This window comes from Fusarium mangiferae (assembly GCF_900044065.1).
Source record: "Fusarium mangiferae strain MRC7560 genome assembly, contig: FMAN_scaffold003, whole genome shotgun sequence".
In the NCBI taxonomy this organism is placed as follows: Eukaryota; Fungi; Ascomycota; class Sordariomycetes; order Hypocreales; family Nectriaceae; genus Fusarium; species Fusarium mangiferae.
Genome location: NW_024573923.1, coordinates 2,778,197 through 2,793,696, shown reverse-complemented (window position 1 = coordinate 2,793,696; position 15,500 = coordinate 2,778,197). Strand labels below are relative to the sequence as shown.

General features: G+C 50.2%; 3 protein-coding genes across 3 annotated transcripts; 1 reads left to right on the top strand and 2 right to left on the bottom strand.

Moving 5' to 3' along the window:
• Positions 1–7,473: 7,473 nt before the first annotated feature.
• FMAN_04245 (uncharacterized protein) lies at positions 7,474–9,549 on the bottom strand (the record flags this gene model as incomplete). The annotated part of the gene is made up of 2 exons (XM_041829069.1): positions 7,474–8,918; positions 8,967–9,549. The coding sequence occupies 2 exons, from the start codon at positions 9,547–9,549 to the stop codon at positions 7,474–7,476; spliced, it is 2,028 nt and encodes a 675-aa protein (XP_041679868.1).
• A 974-nt stretch (positions 9,550–10,523) lies between these two features.
• On the top strand, positions 10,524–11,289 carry FMAN_04246 (uncharacterized protein; the record flags this gene model as incomplete). The annotated part of the gene is made up of 2 exons (XM_041829068.1): positions 10,524–10,577; positions 10,630–11,289. 2 exons carry the CDS (start codon positions 10,524–10,526, stop codon positions 11,287–11,289), a joined length of 714 nt encoding a protein of 237 aa, XP_041679867.1.
• A 289-nt stretch (positions 11,290–11,578) lies between these two features.
• On the bottom strand, positions 11,579–13,734 carry FMAN_04247 (uncharacterized protein; the record flags this gene model as incomplete). Its single annotated transcript, XM_041829067.1, has 4 exons — positions 11,579–12,826; positions 12,872–13,248; positions 13,300–13,460; positions 13,514–13,734. The coding sequence occupies 4 exons, from the start codon at positions 13,732–13,734 to the stop codon at positions 11,579–11,581; spliced, it is 2,007 nt and encodes a 668-aa protein (XP_041679866.1).
• Between the last annotated feature and the right edge of the window lie 1,766 nt (positions 13,735–15,500).

Sequence of the window (15,500 nt, the reverse complement as noted above, 5' to 3'; positions counted from 1 at the left end):
ATAGAGCAAATGGGTCGAGCGGGGACACGGGGACTATCTCTTGAGGGCCCGGCAGCCCCCTCCCTCCTCAACCAAGCCGCCCTGCCCATAGCCAATCCTGAACCCTGACACTTGACCGGGGCACGTTGATTCTGAGAGAAGAATCCTCCGAGGCCTAGTAGAGGTTGCTGGCCCGCAAATTTCTAGAAAACCGTTGGACAGAGCTGTTAATAATGGGGCAAACTCAGGAAGCAGGGAGGTAAGGAAACAGAGGAAAACTCAGGTTTGAAGAGTTTTGCTATTGACCAGGGTTTGCTTGTGTGCGGTTGACATTCGCCCATTGGCATCACGATCTGTCTGTGATAGCAATGCGCTGTGCTGTGCTGAGATGCCCTAATAGAGCATTAACACAGGGCGATATCACGCAAAAGGGTATTGACCGCAGCTTACTGGTATGATCTTGCCCGGTGAACTAAGGAATGGAGGCCCGGTTACAAGCCGGAGTAGGTACATACTTGAGTGCGATCCGTTTTGGGATCGACTCGGGAGATGAGAATATGGAGTACCTTCTTCGTCTGCAGAGGAGACGGCTTAGCTTATGCTTACTCAAACCCTTTTAGCGGAGAGGAGGTGGAGTGAACGGCACGGCCCCATCACCAGCATATCGGTGCTCCATCATAATTATCATAGACCAATTCGCAGCAGTGGCAGCGACAGGAACGGGCGCGCCGCTTGCATGCTGTGGGATTACAGCAAGCAGTAATGTTATATGCATGTATGTGTTCAGGTAATATCGAAAGCCCTGCAGTAATGACAGCAGCCTAGAGAAGAGCACGAACCATATGCCCATGATCTGTCTAGGATATCCATGCTAGCTAGGCCTGAGTCGTGGAAAAGCGGCTTTTGTTGATTGTGTTGTTGTCCACGAGCATGGTGACTAGTTATTGTCAAAAGTTAGATTGGGGATGCTTGCGCCGCATGATGGAATTGAATTTGACCGAACGTGCGGAGAAGCTTGCTCCGGCATGCAGCCTTGTGTTTGATGGAGATTCAGGGCCATGGCTGGTACAGTAGATGGCTTTGGCACATACGTGCTTGCAAACGGTTAATAGTGTGGCTATTTTCTAAGCCATGTGGCGTTTGCTTGGACCAACACTATCCCATTTTCCTGGAATTCGAGATCCTTGTCCGTAAGACAGAGAAAACGTGCGTGCTGTAGGCGATGATGCTAACTACTAAGAATGATGACGATGGGAGGCTGTTTCGGTAAAACGTGGGCGGGCGGAGAAACGAAACAAGGCTGGTCGTCACGTCACGACTCAGTGACTGTTGTCATAGGTGCTCCATTGCCTTCATTCTACGACTCGTGGAGACGTGTGAGGGGGAAACATGCGCTTGGTTTGAGATGGGCTCCCAGTTTGGAGATGGCTTCAAAGTTAAGGACGCGGTTGTATCACTGTCTGGCCCTAGGTGTGTTTGGTTGGTTCTTTGGTGGAGAAAAGGGAGCAGTACGTACCCAAGACTAGCAAGGTCCAGGGCATGAGAAAGGTGAGACAAGGGCACGAGGGGGAAAATGCTCTGAACGAAGCAAGGAGCGAGACGTGCGAGGGGAAACTCAACCAGGTTGATAATGGCCATTCAGAAGCAATTGTGATGCACTAGAGACGCAAAATAGCAGAAGCGAGCCAGGAAAAGACAAGAGCGGCCGGGGCCGTGCCCCTTCTCAACGGCCGCCCTCCTCAACGGCTTCCCCCCACAGTTTTCATGCACAGTATATCCTCTCATCTAGCACTGATCACACCGTGATTTGTTACTTACATCGCTCGGTCAAGGCCCAGGCTGCCAGGCCTCTCACCCGACAAGGCCAAAACTTCCGCCTCCTCCAGGTTTTGTATGCATACAAAGCATAGTGAGAAACCTAATCAGTCGTGGGTGTGGCATCCCCATCGCGTGTTATTGTCGTCACGATGCCACAGGGGCCGCTCCATATCAGAAAACCCCAATTTTCCTGGTGTCGAGCAGTTTCACTAACTGCTCAATCTCAAGCATATCGGAGCATTCCAGTTAAGTTAGCAAATCGTTAAAGCGCCCAGGCTCGGCCGTAGCGAGGGGCTCGCCATCAAGCTATCACTATTGCTATCACTAGGTGATCAGGGATTGTTGCCAAAGGCGCGAAAGCGCGAAATGTCCGCCTTGCTTAAACAACTTTGATGTTCCCTGACCGGGGAAGTCAAGGCCAAAACCGAGAGTCGAGACCAAACGAAGCACCAAGCTAAAAAAGACCAATATGTTCAAGTTAAAACATTTATGACCCAGGATTCAAGACCACGCGCAGGATGAGGCCCGCTTCTTTGCTGGTTGGGGTTCCTTTGATTGTTGATTTCACGACTCTTCGACATGACCAGGATGAGCATATCTCAAGAACATTGGTCGCATCCAAGCACTTTCACCGCATGCCCACATCTCCAACCTCTAAATCCGCACAAACTAGAGCTCACGAGTCCCCACATCCACAGACGGATAGAGGGTATTGAGCATTCAATATTACCGTATACTCCTGCGCGCAGTTCATCATACTCACATGCCTTGCGCAGTCCTGTATCCCGTGCTTGTTCGGAGGAGGGTGGTCAACTATCCTCCCCATTCGTTCCCTTATCAACAGCAATACATACCACTATCTGACACTTCTAACCACCCATGAAGAATGTGTGTGTATAGCATTATCTATCGATCGAGGCTTGCAGGCAAACGAGGCTGCCAAGCCCGCGCCATGTCCTGGAACTACTGTATCCTAAAAGGCATACGGCTTCAAACCCCAACTCGAACAAGGAATTGAATTTCGCCGGTGAACTGTTCCTCCTGAGACACGCGCCCAGACACCCTTTGAGTGGTAGCTCCCTTATCCACAAGTGCCCTGTCCCGCCGCCAATCACTCGATGTAACCATCCCAGGTGGCCACGGCGATTTTTTGAGATCTGGCAGGCCATTGCGTCTGCTGCCTTCGAAGCAACGTTGGAGTAAATGCAGATAGCTTCATTCGGATGGCTAGCCTTTCACAGTGAAGCAGCCACCATTTTAAGATGTTTTCTCTCTCTCCCCCTTCTTCCTTTGCCTGTCTTTCAGTTTATATTATTAACTATACGAGCAGTCGGGCTGTTCACAGTTGGCTTTTGCGACAAGCAGTCTGTTCAAAGAGCTCAAGAATCCTTTGAGAGGCGATTCTGGTGCTGGACATGACAAATGATGAGTGAGCACTGCAAGAAACGTTGCGCAGCCTGGTATGTACGGGATCCTCCAACAAAGGGGCCGATACTGCGAACTGGGCGACTATTCTGGCAATGTGGACTCCGAAATTGTGTTTCGCACATCCATGATCTTAATACACGGGTATTAAGGTAGTTATCAGCAGGCTTTTGCAGCACTTGAATTGACGGGCAATATAGTCGACACTTAATTGGTCCATCCGGAAAAGTCGCTAAAACGGTCCTGCAGGTGCATACTTAAAGGTGTAGGTAGGACAACCTGGTGCATCCATGCACAAATGTCAGAACCGTCATTAGGGAACCCGCTCATGGTTTTTGTCACTATGTCAGGGTCGGGTTCTGCTTTCTGCCTTGCACTGCTGCCCAGCAGCCAGAGAGAAACATTATCGGAATGTTTCATAAACGTGGCCGTTGGAGGGGGCGGGATAGAGCTGAGACGGCAATGGTTACTGGTTCCTCAACCGCAGCGTAACCACAGACGTTGCAACGCGCCAGCAGATCGCGGCAGTTGAACGCCCACAGTGCCATGAGCTCAGGAAGCTGAGTCGATTGGCTTCCCTGTTGGCATTCAGTTTTAGCGTTGTCCTTGATGGCTGCCGATGGGTCCCGCCCCCTGCTGTCTCAAGCACAAAGGTCCACATGTCTCCGGGTTTAGGTCGAGTAAGCTCGAACTGGCGTGCCTTGGACTGCCTTGGGCCTTGTCCCTCCGGCCGGTAGTCCCTTTCGGGATGCTGATCGTCCCTCCTCAACCTTGACTGGGAGGCACTTGACTCACTTTGGGTAATAGCTCATTATCCCTTGGCCAGGCTCCGTCGTTGAACTGAACATTAAACGCCGATCGAAGACCCAGCTCTTGATCACCTTTGTTTGAATCAGGAAAGCGATTCATCTCGGAACCATGCAAACGATGCATATGGACCGATTCAGAATCGCTCCCCTGGGTGGACGAAATTATACGAATTAATGCGCATGAAGTCGATAGAATTCAGCGAGATGAGTTTGTGGCCCTGATCCCAATTCTCCAGTCCTTGGTCCCCGGCCAGAAGTACTTGGCGGCCTTGGTTCATGCTGATCCCTGATTTGTGGCTACAATAGGCTCGAAGCGATCTCAATACCTACAGTACACACATACATACCTATTTGACGCGTTGTCGGTTATAGATGGCCAGTTAAAGTGTTGAAATGGCTCCAGTTGAACTCCACCAGCTGTAACAGAGGCTTGGAGCTTGCGACAGACAACCGTCTTGCTACCGTGCCTCGTTCTTTCATGCGACGACCCGGGGTTCAAGTAGCAGAGGGGGCAAGAAACAATTAGGCCATGAAACGAAACATTGCGTACATAGGTAAAGTTGACTCCCCAGCTACCGATCGGCACCTTTGTTGAGCTAACGAGCCTAGACTAGCAGAGACCCTTGAAGAAATATAAATGTAGGTCTGCGTTCTACGTGCATACTGTGACCAACCATGCAAGTATCCTAGGAAAGATACCTATCAACTTTGATACTGCACAAGTTGAGTTGTGCAACTAATTATGCGGCCTTGCCGCGGGGATGAACACTCCCGAGACTTTTCAAACATCAGGCCATTTACGGCAATAGTGTTTGAAATGTCGCTTCTACCTGCATCCAGAGTACATACTCACGCTAGTTAATCGTCATTTCCCAGAGGCTTTAATCAACTTTGTGAGAAGAGACATCCTTGTTATTACATTTTGTTGGCCCACTAACTCACTGGCCAGTTACTTCCGAGTTTTCATGTGCTAAAAAATCCTTGTGATATTTGTTACAGTGCGTTATGTCCAAGTACGAAAATGCCTCTAAAGGAATAGGTTCCTTTTGAAGGCCTCGCTTGATCCGTGTACCTGCATCAGTCAGTCTGCTCGACGTTGACGTGGTATCGCGAGCTCAGCCCTACCGCACTTATGTCAAGACACTTGTGTTTCGTGAGCACGCTTGCGGCTCCTGGTTGGTAAGATCCGGTAGCATTGGGGCAGTGGGTGATCAACGCAACGCCCACAGGGGAAGCTTTAGAGAGATCCCCCGTCAGTCCGAGTCGATGCAATGCGCATGGGCTGATTTCAGTTCAGCATGTATGCGCTGGTCCACTACAGAAATGGGCATCTGGGCGAGAAACTAAGGGCGTATGTGAGAGCGCCAAAAGGTACCTTTTAATTGCGACGAGGACAAAGAGTGACGGCCACGCATGCAGCATGTGTGCATGGGAAAGGGTCCGATCACTAGAGTAAGAACAAGGGTTTGTAGAGCTCTTGAGCCAGCCTATCCTGGGTACTAGAGGTCTCTAACCTTCATTGATGACTTTTTACCACGTCATTGGGGATAGTGATCTTGAGGCTGGATAAGGATCAGCTCTTCCCAGGAGACACTGCCGCATTATCCAGCAGCGAGATTGCTGGCTACTGCCATTGTTACTTTGTGCTTCTTGGATGTTATTCCCTGATAGGGAGGACCAGCCGGCAAACAAATTCAACACGGTTCTTGTCATGTCTGAAACTAAGCTAAACTGCCTGTTAGCGACGTACTATCGTAAAACCATGGGTCTCACTAATGACTCCCATGTTCTGCGACTGTCAGCCCAGAGCCTCAGACCCGTCAACAATCACAACCAATGTTATCATTGTTGGCTAAAGGTCGAGTCTAGCTGCGCGCGGGCTTGTGCGCACATATGCAATAGCTGTGAGCAGGGCGGCGTCTGCAAGCTGCTGCACCTAAATCCCTGTTTGGTCATAGAGTTTCGACATAGAGCTTCATGGTCGGCAGCGACATTGCCGGCAGTTTAGAGACGAGGTCTCAAGGCGAGTTCAAGGCTAACACGGCATGTCACGGCTTATTATCCAGGCATTAACCCTTGATGCCAGCAGGTCTGGATAGGCATGTACAGTATACCAGCAGCGCTGTTGTCTTCTCAAGCAACAAAGATGGTGATCCTGTGCGACACCACGTGAACAAAAGCCCGAGCACGCTTGCGCCTTACCCTCGCGTTAGCTGTTGGACCTTCTGTCGGCCGGAGCAGTGTCTGCTTGAAGAGGGTGTCTTTGTACTTGGCATGGACCGACAGGTCATCATGTGGCTAGCGGTAGGGCCTTTTACATATCCTGATCTCGATATCTAGATCTCGTTTAGTTTGTGCTATGACCTCGGGAGTCGAGGAGCGGGCTGTCTATCTCTCATCTTTTATCTTTGGTTACAAATGTTCCTTTGTGCGCTGGACACGTCGACTTGGACCGTTCCGCCATCTTGTGAGAGAAGAGGTACATGGTTGACTTTATGGTTGTCGTCCTTAACTACCTATAGTACACGAGCGTCTACATCTTCAAGGGTCACAGTGTCGATCAGCAAGCCAGCTCACTATAGCACCAGAGGATACGGTATCAAGGCAAACATTGGTCAGCTGTCTCAAGCGAGCAAAGGACTCTCCATTTGGATCAGCAGCAGCCTTGGAACGAAACAGAACAGAACAAACCGATATAGGATAATTACACCATCTCCATGGCCGGCCGAGCTGTCTGGGATCAGGGTCGTCTGCCGAGTGAAAATCCCGACTGGCGGTCTACTTGACGTTACCTTACAATCTCCATACAGGTGGAGGAGCCCACGTTTACCTTCGGTAATTGACGAAGCATCATGCTTTGTCTTTCAGAATCGGAGCATTTCCCACAAGTCAAAATGAGTTGTTGTAATTTGGAATGCTAGGCATACGGCCATGTTTGAGTAATCAGCAGGTCACCCAACCAGGACAGTCTCAAGTACATACACACTCCACATGTCCAACGGCTGTCAAGGACGAATTTGGGTTGCTGCAGCGGAGCCTATCTTTGATACCGAAGATTCTCGATTGCAGACACGAATCGAGAGCCCGATGTGCGCTGAATGGAATGGGGGGTATGGGTTTAGGACTAATGTGCCAATTCAGGTTGGCGTCGCCCTTTGGCGAGAAGAACTTGATTCTCGTAGCAAAATACTTGCTGTGAGTAGCCATACATGGTTACATACGTATTGCCGTAGCAAAGCCCGGTTGACATCATCCTAGGATCTTGGTGGAGATGGTAGATCATGCATGCATTTGCTACAGGACACATGTAATGATTTCCGAAAGGTACAGGTATCTAGAGAATTCACAGCATCATTAAACCACCTTGAGTCGTTACTGCGGAGCCGCGCATTGCCATCCATACAGCGCTTGGCGTGATCGGGAACCTCTCTGAGGACAGCTGTCACCGAATGACCCAATTACCATCGTCTTCATCAGAATCACCATCAACGAGGTCCTCTTCATCGTTGAGCGCCATCTGCACAAACCGACGAACCCAGGCCTCCTGTGCCGGATCCAGACCATCCTGGTTATTCTCATCCTGGCCCTGTGCCTGCTGAGGTGGTTGAGGTTGTCGTTGGTTCACTCGTTGACGATTAGCAACAGCTCCCCCGCCACGAGCCCCTCCTCCTCCTCTCCCTCGGGCTACCACGCCTCCTACTCTCCCAGCCCCTCTTGCGCCGCGTCCTCGCCCCGCTGGACCTCGAGGTGGGCCATTATGGCCGCGGCCCGCAAGTTGTTGCGGTGCGTCGGGTGCAGCGGGAGGGATAGCTCGTCGACCATCGCGAGCTTGATTGTCGACGAGCCGTATAACGAGGGGCCCTTCACGCGCAATCTCGATACCTTGGCCCTGGCCTCCAAGCGGTCTGTTGTTGCCCTGGACATTAGCTTCGTCCTCGCCGTCACTGTCATCAGACTCGATAACTTCCGGCAGAGGCATGAGCTCAATATCATCGAGTGCCGCGGGAGCATCTGCAACGGGACCGCGGCCACCAACGAACCCTAAGCCCACGTCGTCGCCATCGCCGCCCTCGAGTTCCCACAGCCGCATGTAACAGGAAGTGACCTTGCCGCCCGCCAGCTGGTTGTAGTGCTGGTATGGATTCACCGGGTCAAGCCATGAAGAGCATAGATAGCAGAAATGAGTGTCGCATCGTGAGCAGATCATGTGATTGCAGCCGTGTGTCTTCTGCGCAGGGGCGTTGCATGTAGGGCATGGGCTCGTGTGAAGCCGTAAGTACTCGAGTGATGCTTTTTCCTCCTCGCTGAGCTCTCCCTTGTCACGTCGTGGTGCACATCGGACAAACTCTCCGTGCCATGACTGGTAGCATTGACCACAGAAGGCGAAGCCACAGTCTTCGCATATAGCCAAGAGATCCGCTTTGCTAAACGTTTCCTTATTCTTCCTTTTTCCAGACTTAGCACTACTCCCTTCTTGCTCTTGCTCTTGTTCCTCTTTGCCGGATTCGGCATCAGACGTCTCAGCAAACTCTAGACCTTCCGGCTTCTTGTGGCGTTTCGATCGGGCTGCTCCATTACACCACTGTCGTGGACAGTATATTGTGTTTTTGTCAGACTCGAGTTCTGTCTTGTACTTGAGCGTCACGTATCGCTTGACCGTTTCCTCGGAAAGACCAATCTGAAGAAGCTCGCTAGGGCTGATGGCAACCTTGTGCTTCTTGGTGTCTTTCGACGCTGCACGCTTCTTGGCGCAGTTAGGGCTCAGACAACGAACAGCAGAAAGGTTGCCCTCGGTGATTGCGTCGTTGTAGAATTCCTGTAGGCATTGAATACAGAATATATGTCCACAGTCAAGCATTCTGTGACACTTGGAGCCCTTTTTGGGATCTAGGTAATGTCAGTACGTGACTGGGGATCCGTGATGAATATACATACCGAGACAGACACCACAATCAAATGTCTCCTTTTCGAAAGCAGCCTTTTTAGCTTTTATGTCGTGGTCCAGCACAGAGAGTTTATGTTCTGAATCAACCTGAAGGGTTCCCTCAGGACTGATGGTTCCAAACACGTCTTCAGCGGCGCGCTGAATATGGTCGATGTAAGTAAATGCAACCATGTCACGACCAATTTCTTCCCATAAGCGCGGTCCATCATCCTCAAGCCGTTTGATCGTTTCCCTCGACAACCATTGCGGTATCGTAGATACCACGATGTCCGGGGGCGCATCCGTAGGGTAACCCTCTGGAAGACAGACCCTCAACCACAGAGGGGGCAGGTACGAGACTTCGAGAGAGTCAACCTCAGGCTGGGCATTCTCAGTATCTTGGCCAAGTGTAGTGAGTCCTGGGTGGGCGGGTGCAGAAGCTGCTGGGAAAGTGACAGTAACTGGAGCGGCGGGCTCGACAGGGAGATCTATCTCGAAGGTAAAGGGGTCATTTGTGTCAGGCCGTCGGATCTCTGGGTAGATAGCCTCAATAGAGCCAAGCTCTATAAGACGTGGGTCGTCGCTATAGTCCATGGCTGTTGGGGGATGGGAAACCCTCACAGCTCCGTCAGGATGCCAGAAATCCAGCAACACCTGAGATAGTTCAGAACACACTTGCAGGCTCCTTGGCCGGTGTTTCTTTTTGCCCACTGTTTAATGATCTTGATTCTTTTGACACCTCGGGTCTGCTATGAGTTGTTATACCTTGGGAAGAGCGTTCATCCTCTAGTGGCGTAGTGTATATGTATGTAGGCGATAAACTTCAGCAAAGACTTTGTCCAGAGTGGCGAAGCTGAGTAAGTATGCCAAATACCAAGGGCCCTCAAATTGACCAGCCCTTATTAATGAGTTTCTGCTAGGCCTCCATCATTTTAGTCTCCTTCTCGTTCTTCCTTGTCAAGACTCGAACATGAGGTGCTTCTTTGGTGGAGGTACTTTACGTAGAGAGAGGGGCGAGGAGAGGGTTTTTAAGATAGTGCCCAAGATAGGTAGGGCTACTTCGGAATGACCTGCAAGTGACTGACGCCGGATTGTAAAGAGTAAAACACAATCTTCGGTTATGAAGAAAATGGGACGATATTATTCACGCCTGTTATAGCATTGTAAAGTAACGTAGATGACTCTTTGGCCGTGCTTGAATGTGGTAACGCCTTGTTTCGGTATCCCGTATTCACGACGTTGACAAATAAGAGACTCCGAAATCCGAGACGCCACGTTTTCTTCTTCTGCCTGAGCCACATATGCAGCCACAGCCGGCGGGGCTGCATCGTCATCTAGTTTAGGTAGTCTAGAGGCTACAACACAAGCTTGAGCTTGGATTTCACCTTTCGCTTGCTCTTTTACCCGTGGTTGTTGCCTCGAACCTTTTCTCTGTTTTTTGTTTTCTTCTCTCATTTTCATATACAAATTGTGCCAATCAGTGAAACACTGTGGTGCCCTACCAGGAGAATGCAGCCTCTGTCCCTATCTTGAACTTCTCGGATACCGCCGCACATAACCAGCTCATCATGGACGACAGTTCAACTCCCCTCGCTTCCCTCTCCGTCACCCACGTATACTACGTAAGTTTCACGCCCACAACGCAAAGTCCTGCAAATAACAATCGCAAAATAGGACCCCGACGATCATATCTCCCTCGCCTGCGCCTACCTCGCCCTCCTCCCCCAAGCCCTATGCGTCGTTTACGCCACGCTCGTCCTTTTTACCCGCGAGGTCGAAGTCGCCTTGATGTTTCTTGGTCAACTTGCCTGCGAGGTGCTCAACTTTGCCTTGAAACGGCTGATAAAAGAAGAGCGTCCGCGTCGCATACACGGCAAGGGCTACGGCATGCCTAGCTCCCACGCACAATTCGTCGCCTTTTGGAGCGTCTCCCTGGCTCTGTTCCTGCTTGTCCGCCACAAACCACCTCGTGTACATGGTATTCGTGCAGAAAGTAGCTTGCACCGACCGTGGAGCGTTCTCGAGAGAGTTGCTGTAAGTGTAGCTGCGGCGGCGATTGCGGCGGCGACGGCATGGAGTAGAGTATACTTGAACTATCATACCCCTAAACAGGTCATTGTGGGTAGTGTTGCAGGTGTCATAAGCGCTCTCGGTTGGTTCATCATTGTTGCTGCCGTGAGGCAAACCGGCTGGTTGAAATGGACTCTAGAGACGCCTTTGGCGAGAGCTTTTAGAGTTAGAGATCTTGTCATTGAAGAGGACATGTGTCAGGCTGGCTGGGAGAAATGGGAGAAGAGGAGAGCTGCTGCTCAACCGATAAAGAAAGACAGATAGTCATCAATGAATTGACAACAACAATCACACGAGAGACTGACTACTAATATAAATCACTGGGACCCGGATTCCGCGATACCGTGCTCACTGAAGTCGACCTTTTGGCATTGGAAATGTTATTGAGCATGTCCACCTAATCTTCTGGTATTATCTATATATAAAAGGGACCAAATCTCGACGCTAGTTTCAAAGATGGCCTAAATATGAAAACACAAAGGGAATCGTTACAGTTGCCAAACCGTTCATGAAATCGTCATCCTCCCCAGTTGCCAAACCGTTTTGTCCTCTATCAAATCCATGGTCCTTTTCCTTTTGTTGCCTCCAAGTCAACTCTTGACCCTTGGCGACTATGTACTCTACCCGTATCTGGCCCAACCCTTGAGCCTTGTCGGCTATGCATTCTGCCAATCTCTGGTACGATCCTAGAGCTCTGACGGCTGGCAAGTCTGCTTGGCTCTCCCATATTTCTTGAGCCCTGTCGGCTATGAGCTCTTACAGAACTGACTGATACAGCCCTGGGATTGTGCGAGGCTGAGATGGGCGTTTTCTCTTGAGGGCTATATACAGCGGAACTGAGAGTTGTCTCCGGCGGAGTGTTCATACCCGCGCTGAGAGGAACTGGTGGAAGTTCCTTCTCGGATAGTCTCTCATCAAAGTTGTCCTGGATCTTATACCTAGTACCCTCGCCTGGGACATCGACAATGGCGATGGCAAGTGGACTCGTTTTTCTTGGGAAGAACCTTACTGTACTGTTGGGACAGTCGAGGTCGTGCACTTGGTTTGTATTTGTGTCTAGTTTGAGCTCCGGTTTGGCGGGGCGCATATCGCCGATGTTGGAAAGGCGCAGGCCAATCTGCACAGTTGCAGTTGAGAGCATAGAAGCACCGCTTGACCGGAATCTTTTATCCGGTAGACGGAGGGCAGGCGGTGCAAGAAGTTCGTCAGCTAAGTTTTGAAGCGCTGGTGTTTTTTTGGGTGTGGAATCTTTGTAGGTTGTTGTCGGCAAAAGGATGGGCGACTTTGGTGGCTCGGCTTTGGGGAAAATGCTGTACATGCTTCTCTTGAAGTTTTTGATCGACTCTTTTGATGACGTCCGTACAGGTTTCGGTGCGGTTGGAAGACCGCCTGAATTACGCATACTTCCCAATCGCAGAGGCTTCAGGCCACGGTTGAGGAAGTCCTTGCGCGCACCAAACACTTTGTCTTCCACTCTGTCGTCCAGCGCCAGATCTTCTTTGCTTTCAGCCTTGCGAACCAGCTTGGGAAGATCAAGAGGCTGTAGCATCGCAGACCCAGGGGTTGGGGGCTCTTGATCCTGGTCATCACCCCATTTTCTGAAACCCTGAGACGCTTCAATGTCGTCATCAGAACAACCAGTTGGGGATCTGCTTGATCGCAAGAAGAGATAGAGACAGCCAAGCAATAGTCCTGACATGTTCATTACAACTGTTCCGATCATGTTCAGGGTCATTGACGTGTCATCTGCGGCTCCTGTATCTCGGAACGCCGTATTGTAGAAGAATGTTATTTGCAAAGTCTGTTCGGAATTAGTACAAGCTATCACTTTCAGATCCATACTTACATATGAGATCACAGCAATTATCATATGGTAGACCATGCGAGATGCCTCGTCCCTCTCAACAATGCGCATTCTGGCACCAGTATGAAGCTTGAAGCATATGACTCCGCACTCAATCAGAACTATCAGGATGACAGTGAGTAGAACCCCAAAGCATCCGGCATCGTATCGATGTAGGAAAGAGATCAGACTGGCAAAGCAAAACTCCGAGGGTAGAACAGCAAAGGTTATGGAGAACACGATGATCAACAAGATACCGATGGTTACTAGACAGGCAAGGGTGTTGAATTTGCCACGGAAAGGGAATATGCTCGGCCTCGTAATACGGATTGTCAACTCCAGGCCGAACAACATCTGAATGAAGGGTACGATGAAGAAAGCTAAATTGGATTAGTATCTTCAAGTGAAAGCTCATCGTTCTCTCAACATACCTAGCAGCATCATTCGCGATATTGTGGCACACCCGAGGATCATAAGTGACTCAAGTCCCTTGGCTTGAGCAGTAGCATACACAATTCCCTGAACTACAATGCCCAAGGAAAGTACGAAGGGGTAAACATCTCGTCCTTTGACTAGCCGAAACCAAGACGACCTAAGAGTGACTGTGAGAACAAAATCTTGCGGGTCGGGAAATGCAGTACATACTTAAAGTCCCATATCGGTTCGACTTGTTTTAGCGTTCTCCATGAGCGCAGAAGAATACTGATAGTAACTGCGAATGCTACAATCACGTTGAAAACCGATAGGACGATGATCGAGGTGCGGACGGAGCCAGCTGCAGCAAACTTGAGTTCGTTGTCCCATTTTGATGTAGAATTTGCCTGGAACTGAAAGCCGGTCGAGTCCATCGTTGGGTCGTTGTCCATGTTGTTGTCGTTTTCTGGTCAAATTCGAGTGTTTGTCAAGTAAAGGGCAGGCGTTAAGCCTTCACAGTGCCGGCACCGCGTTGTCCTTCTTGGTAGGTCTAGTTTCCCATGTCGATGTCGAGTTCGTATGAAAGTATCGAAAGAGGGCTATGATGCCAAAGGACAAGGAAAGATGATGAGAGAAATGGGAAAGCACCGAGATATGATAGCAGGAACCAGAATGACCTCCAGGCGTATACTTGGTCAATTGAAAAGCAGAGCAAACTTTGAGAAGCAGTAGATAGATGATCAAACACTGAAGATGTACCGTAAAAATGAATACAATGAAATGGAAATGGCACCTGGCCTGTGGCAAACGAATGTAAGATTGAAAAACAAGAAAAGAAACGAAGATCAGACAAGCACCAGCTAGGTGGGAGGAGACTGAGGCAATGGAGGCGATATAGGACTTGATATCTCGAATTGAGGGCAAATCACATCGAGCGGGAACGCAGATTGCCCTAGATCCGGTGAGCTTGGTGACCCCTGCGCAACTCAGAAATCTCCAAAGAGCAAGGATCAAGCTGCTTCATGACGGAGCTTGGTAGCATTGAAGCTGTCGCCCCTGAGAGATGGTGGTGAAGAACGGTAGCCAAGCGAGCCAAGCCAGACCCTTGATGTGGGTTAGAGGCATTTCCAGCATTAGAGCGAGAAGGCTATTGTTTCACCCGTGTAGATTGGGTTTCTGGGATGCTGATTCTCGAATACGCTGACGGAATTGGCGTAAGAGAATGCTACTCCACCTCGAGATTGAGTTCTTTGGGCTCGATCATCTGTGCCATTCTCACTTGAGCTTTGACGATGATCGACCTCGAATGGAAGCCACAACTGAACTGCTTCTCACGGTCCTCCTGATAGTGATACTTCACCACTGACTGAGCTTCTTGAAAGACTGCTCTGAGGGCGGCGAAAAACGCCGGTTCGAAGAGGCTGAAGCATTGTTGTTACAGAGTCAAGTTTCGTCGGGTTGTAAGAGGCAGGAGTTCAAGGGAAGCAAACGGTGGGGTTAATCCGCATCGGGGCTAGCGTCCACGTTTGTCCGTTTTGTGCAACTACGCCGTGGATTTAAAACAAGAAGGAAACATGGATTCGGGAGGGATCCCCTTTAGCATGAGAGCTAACGAGACAATGACTAAAGGGCCAAGAGCTTAGACGAGTGCCATTTCCTCTTTTGGAACAGAGGGTTTGAGATTACAATGGCAGGTCACACGGATCCTGCTGGTGCCGAAGGCGGGGAGAACGGCTGGCCACGAGACGATGGATACAGGGACGTTTCGCAAGGTTCAGAGCTTGCACCCGGTAACAGATCTGTCAACGGAACCATGCGAACGCCTAAAAACTACTATACCTGCACAATGAGAGAGCACTAGCTGGCTAGCTTGCAGCTGGAAGCGAGTCAATTTCATCGAGAGCCTTGTCTAGGCCTCTCTAGCATCTGTCTGTCTCTGCGGACCTGGTGGTTGGTTCTCCATTTTGTTGTTTCAAGCCTTTCCACTTTATCTTTGAAACCCACAGCTCTGTAAGCGAGGACAGCCAGACAAGGTCAAGGTTCAAGTGCCGAAGTCTTGGCAGTCCGTGTATGCAGCTATCGACTCGTAAATTGGCAAGTCTTGTGCGCGGGTTCTTATTAAGAATACCGAGTCGTCCGTCCGGGAGCAGATTGGACTGGGGAAGAGCACGCATGTAAGTGGATGGAGGATGTGCTCTGTTTAATATAACTGTGAAGA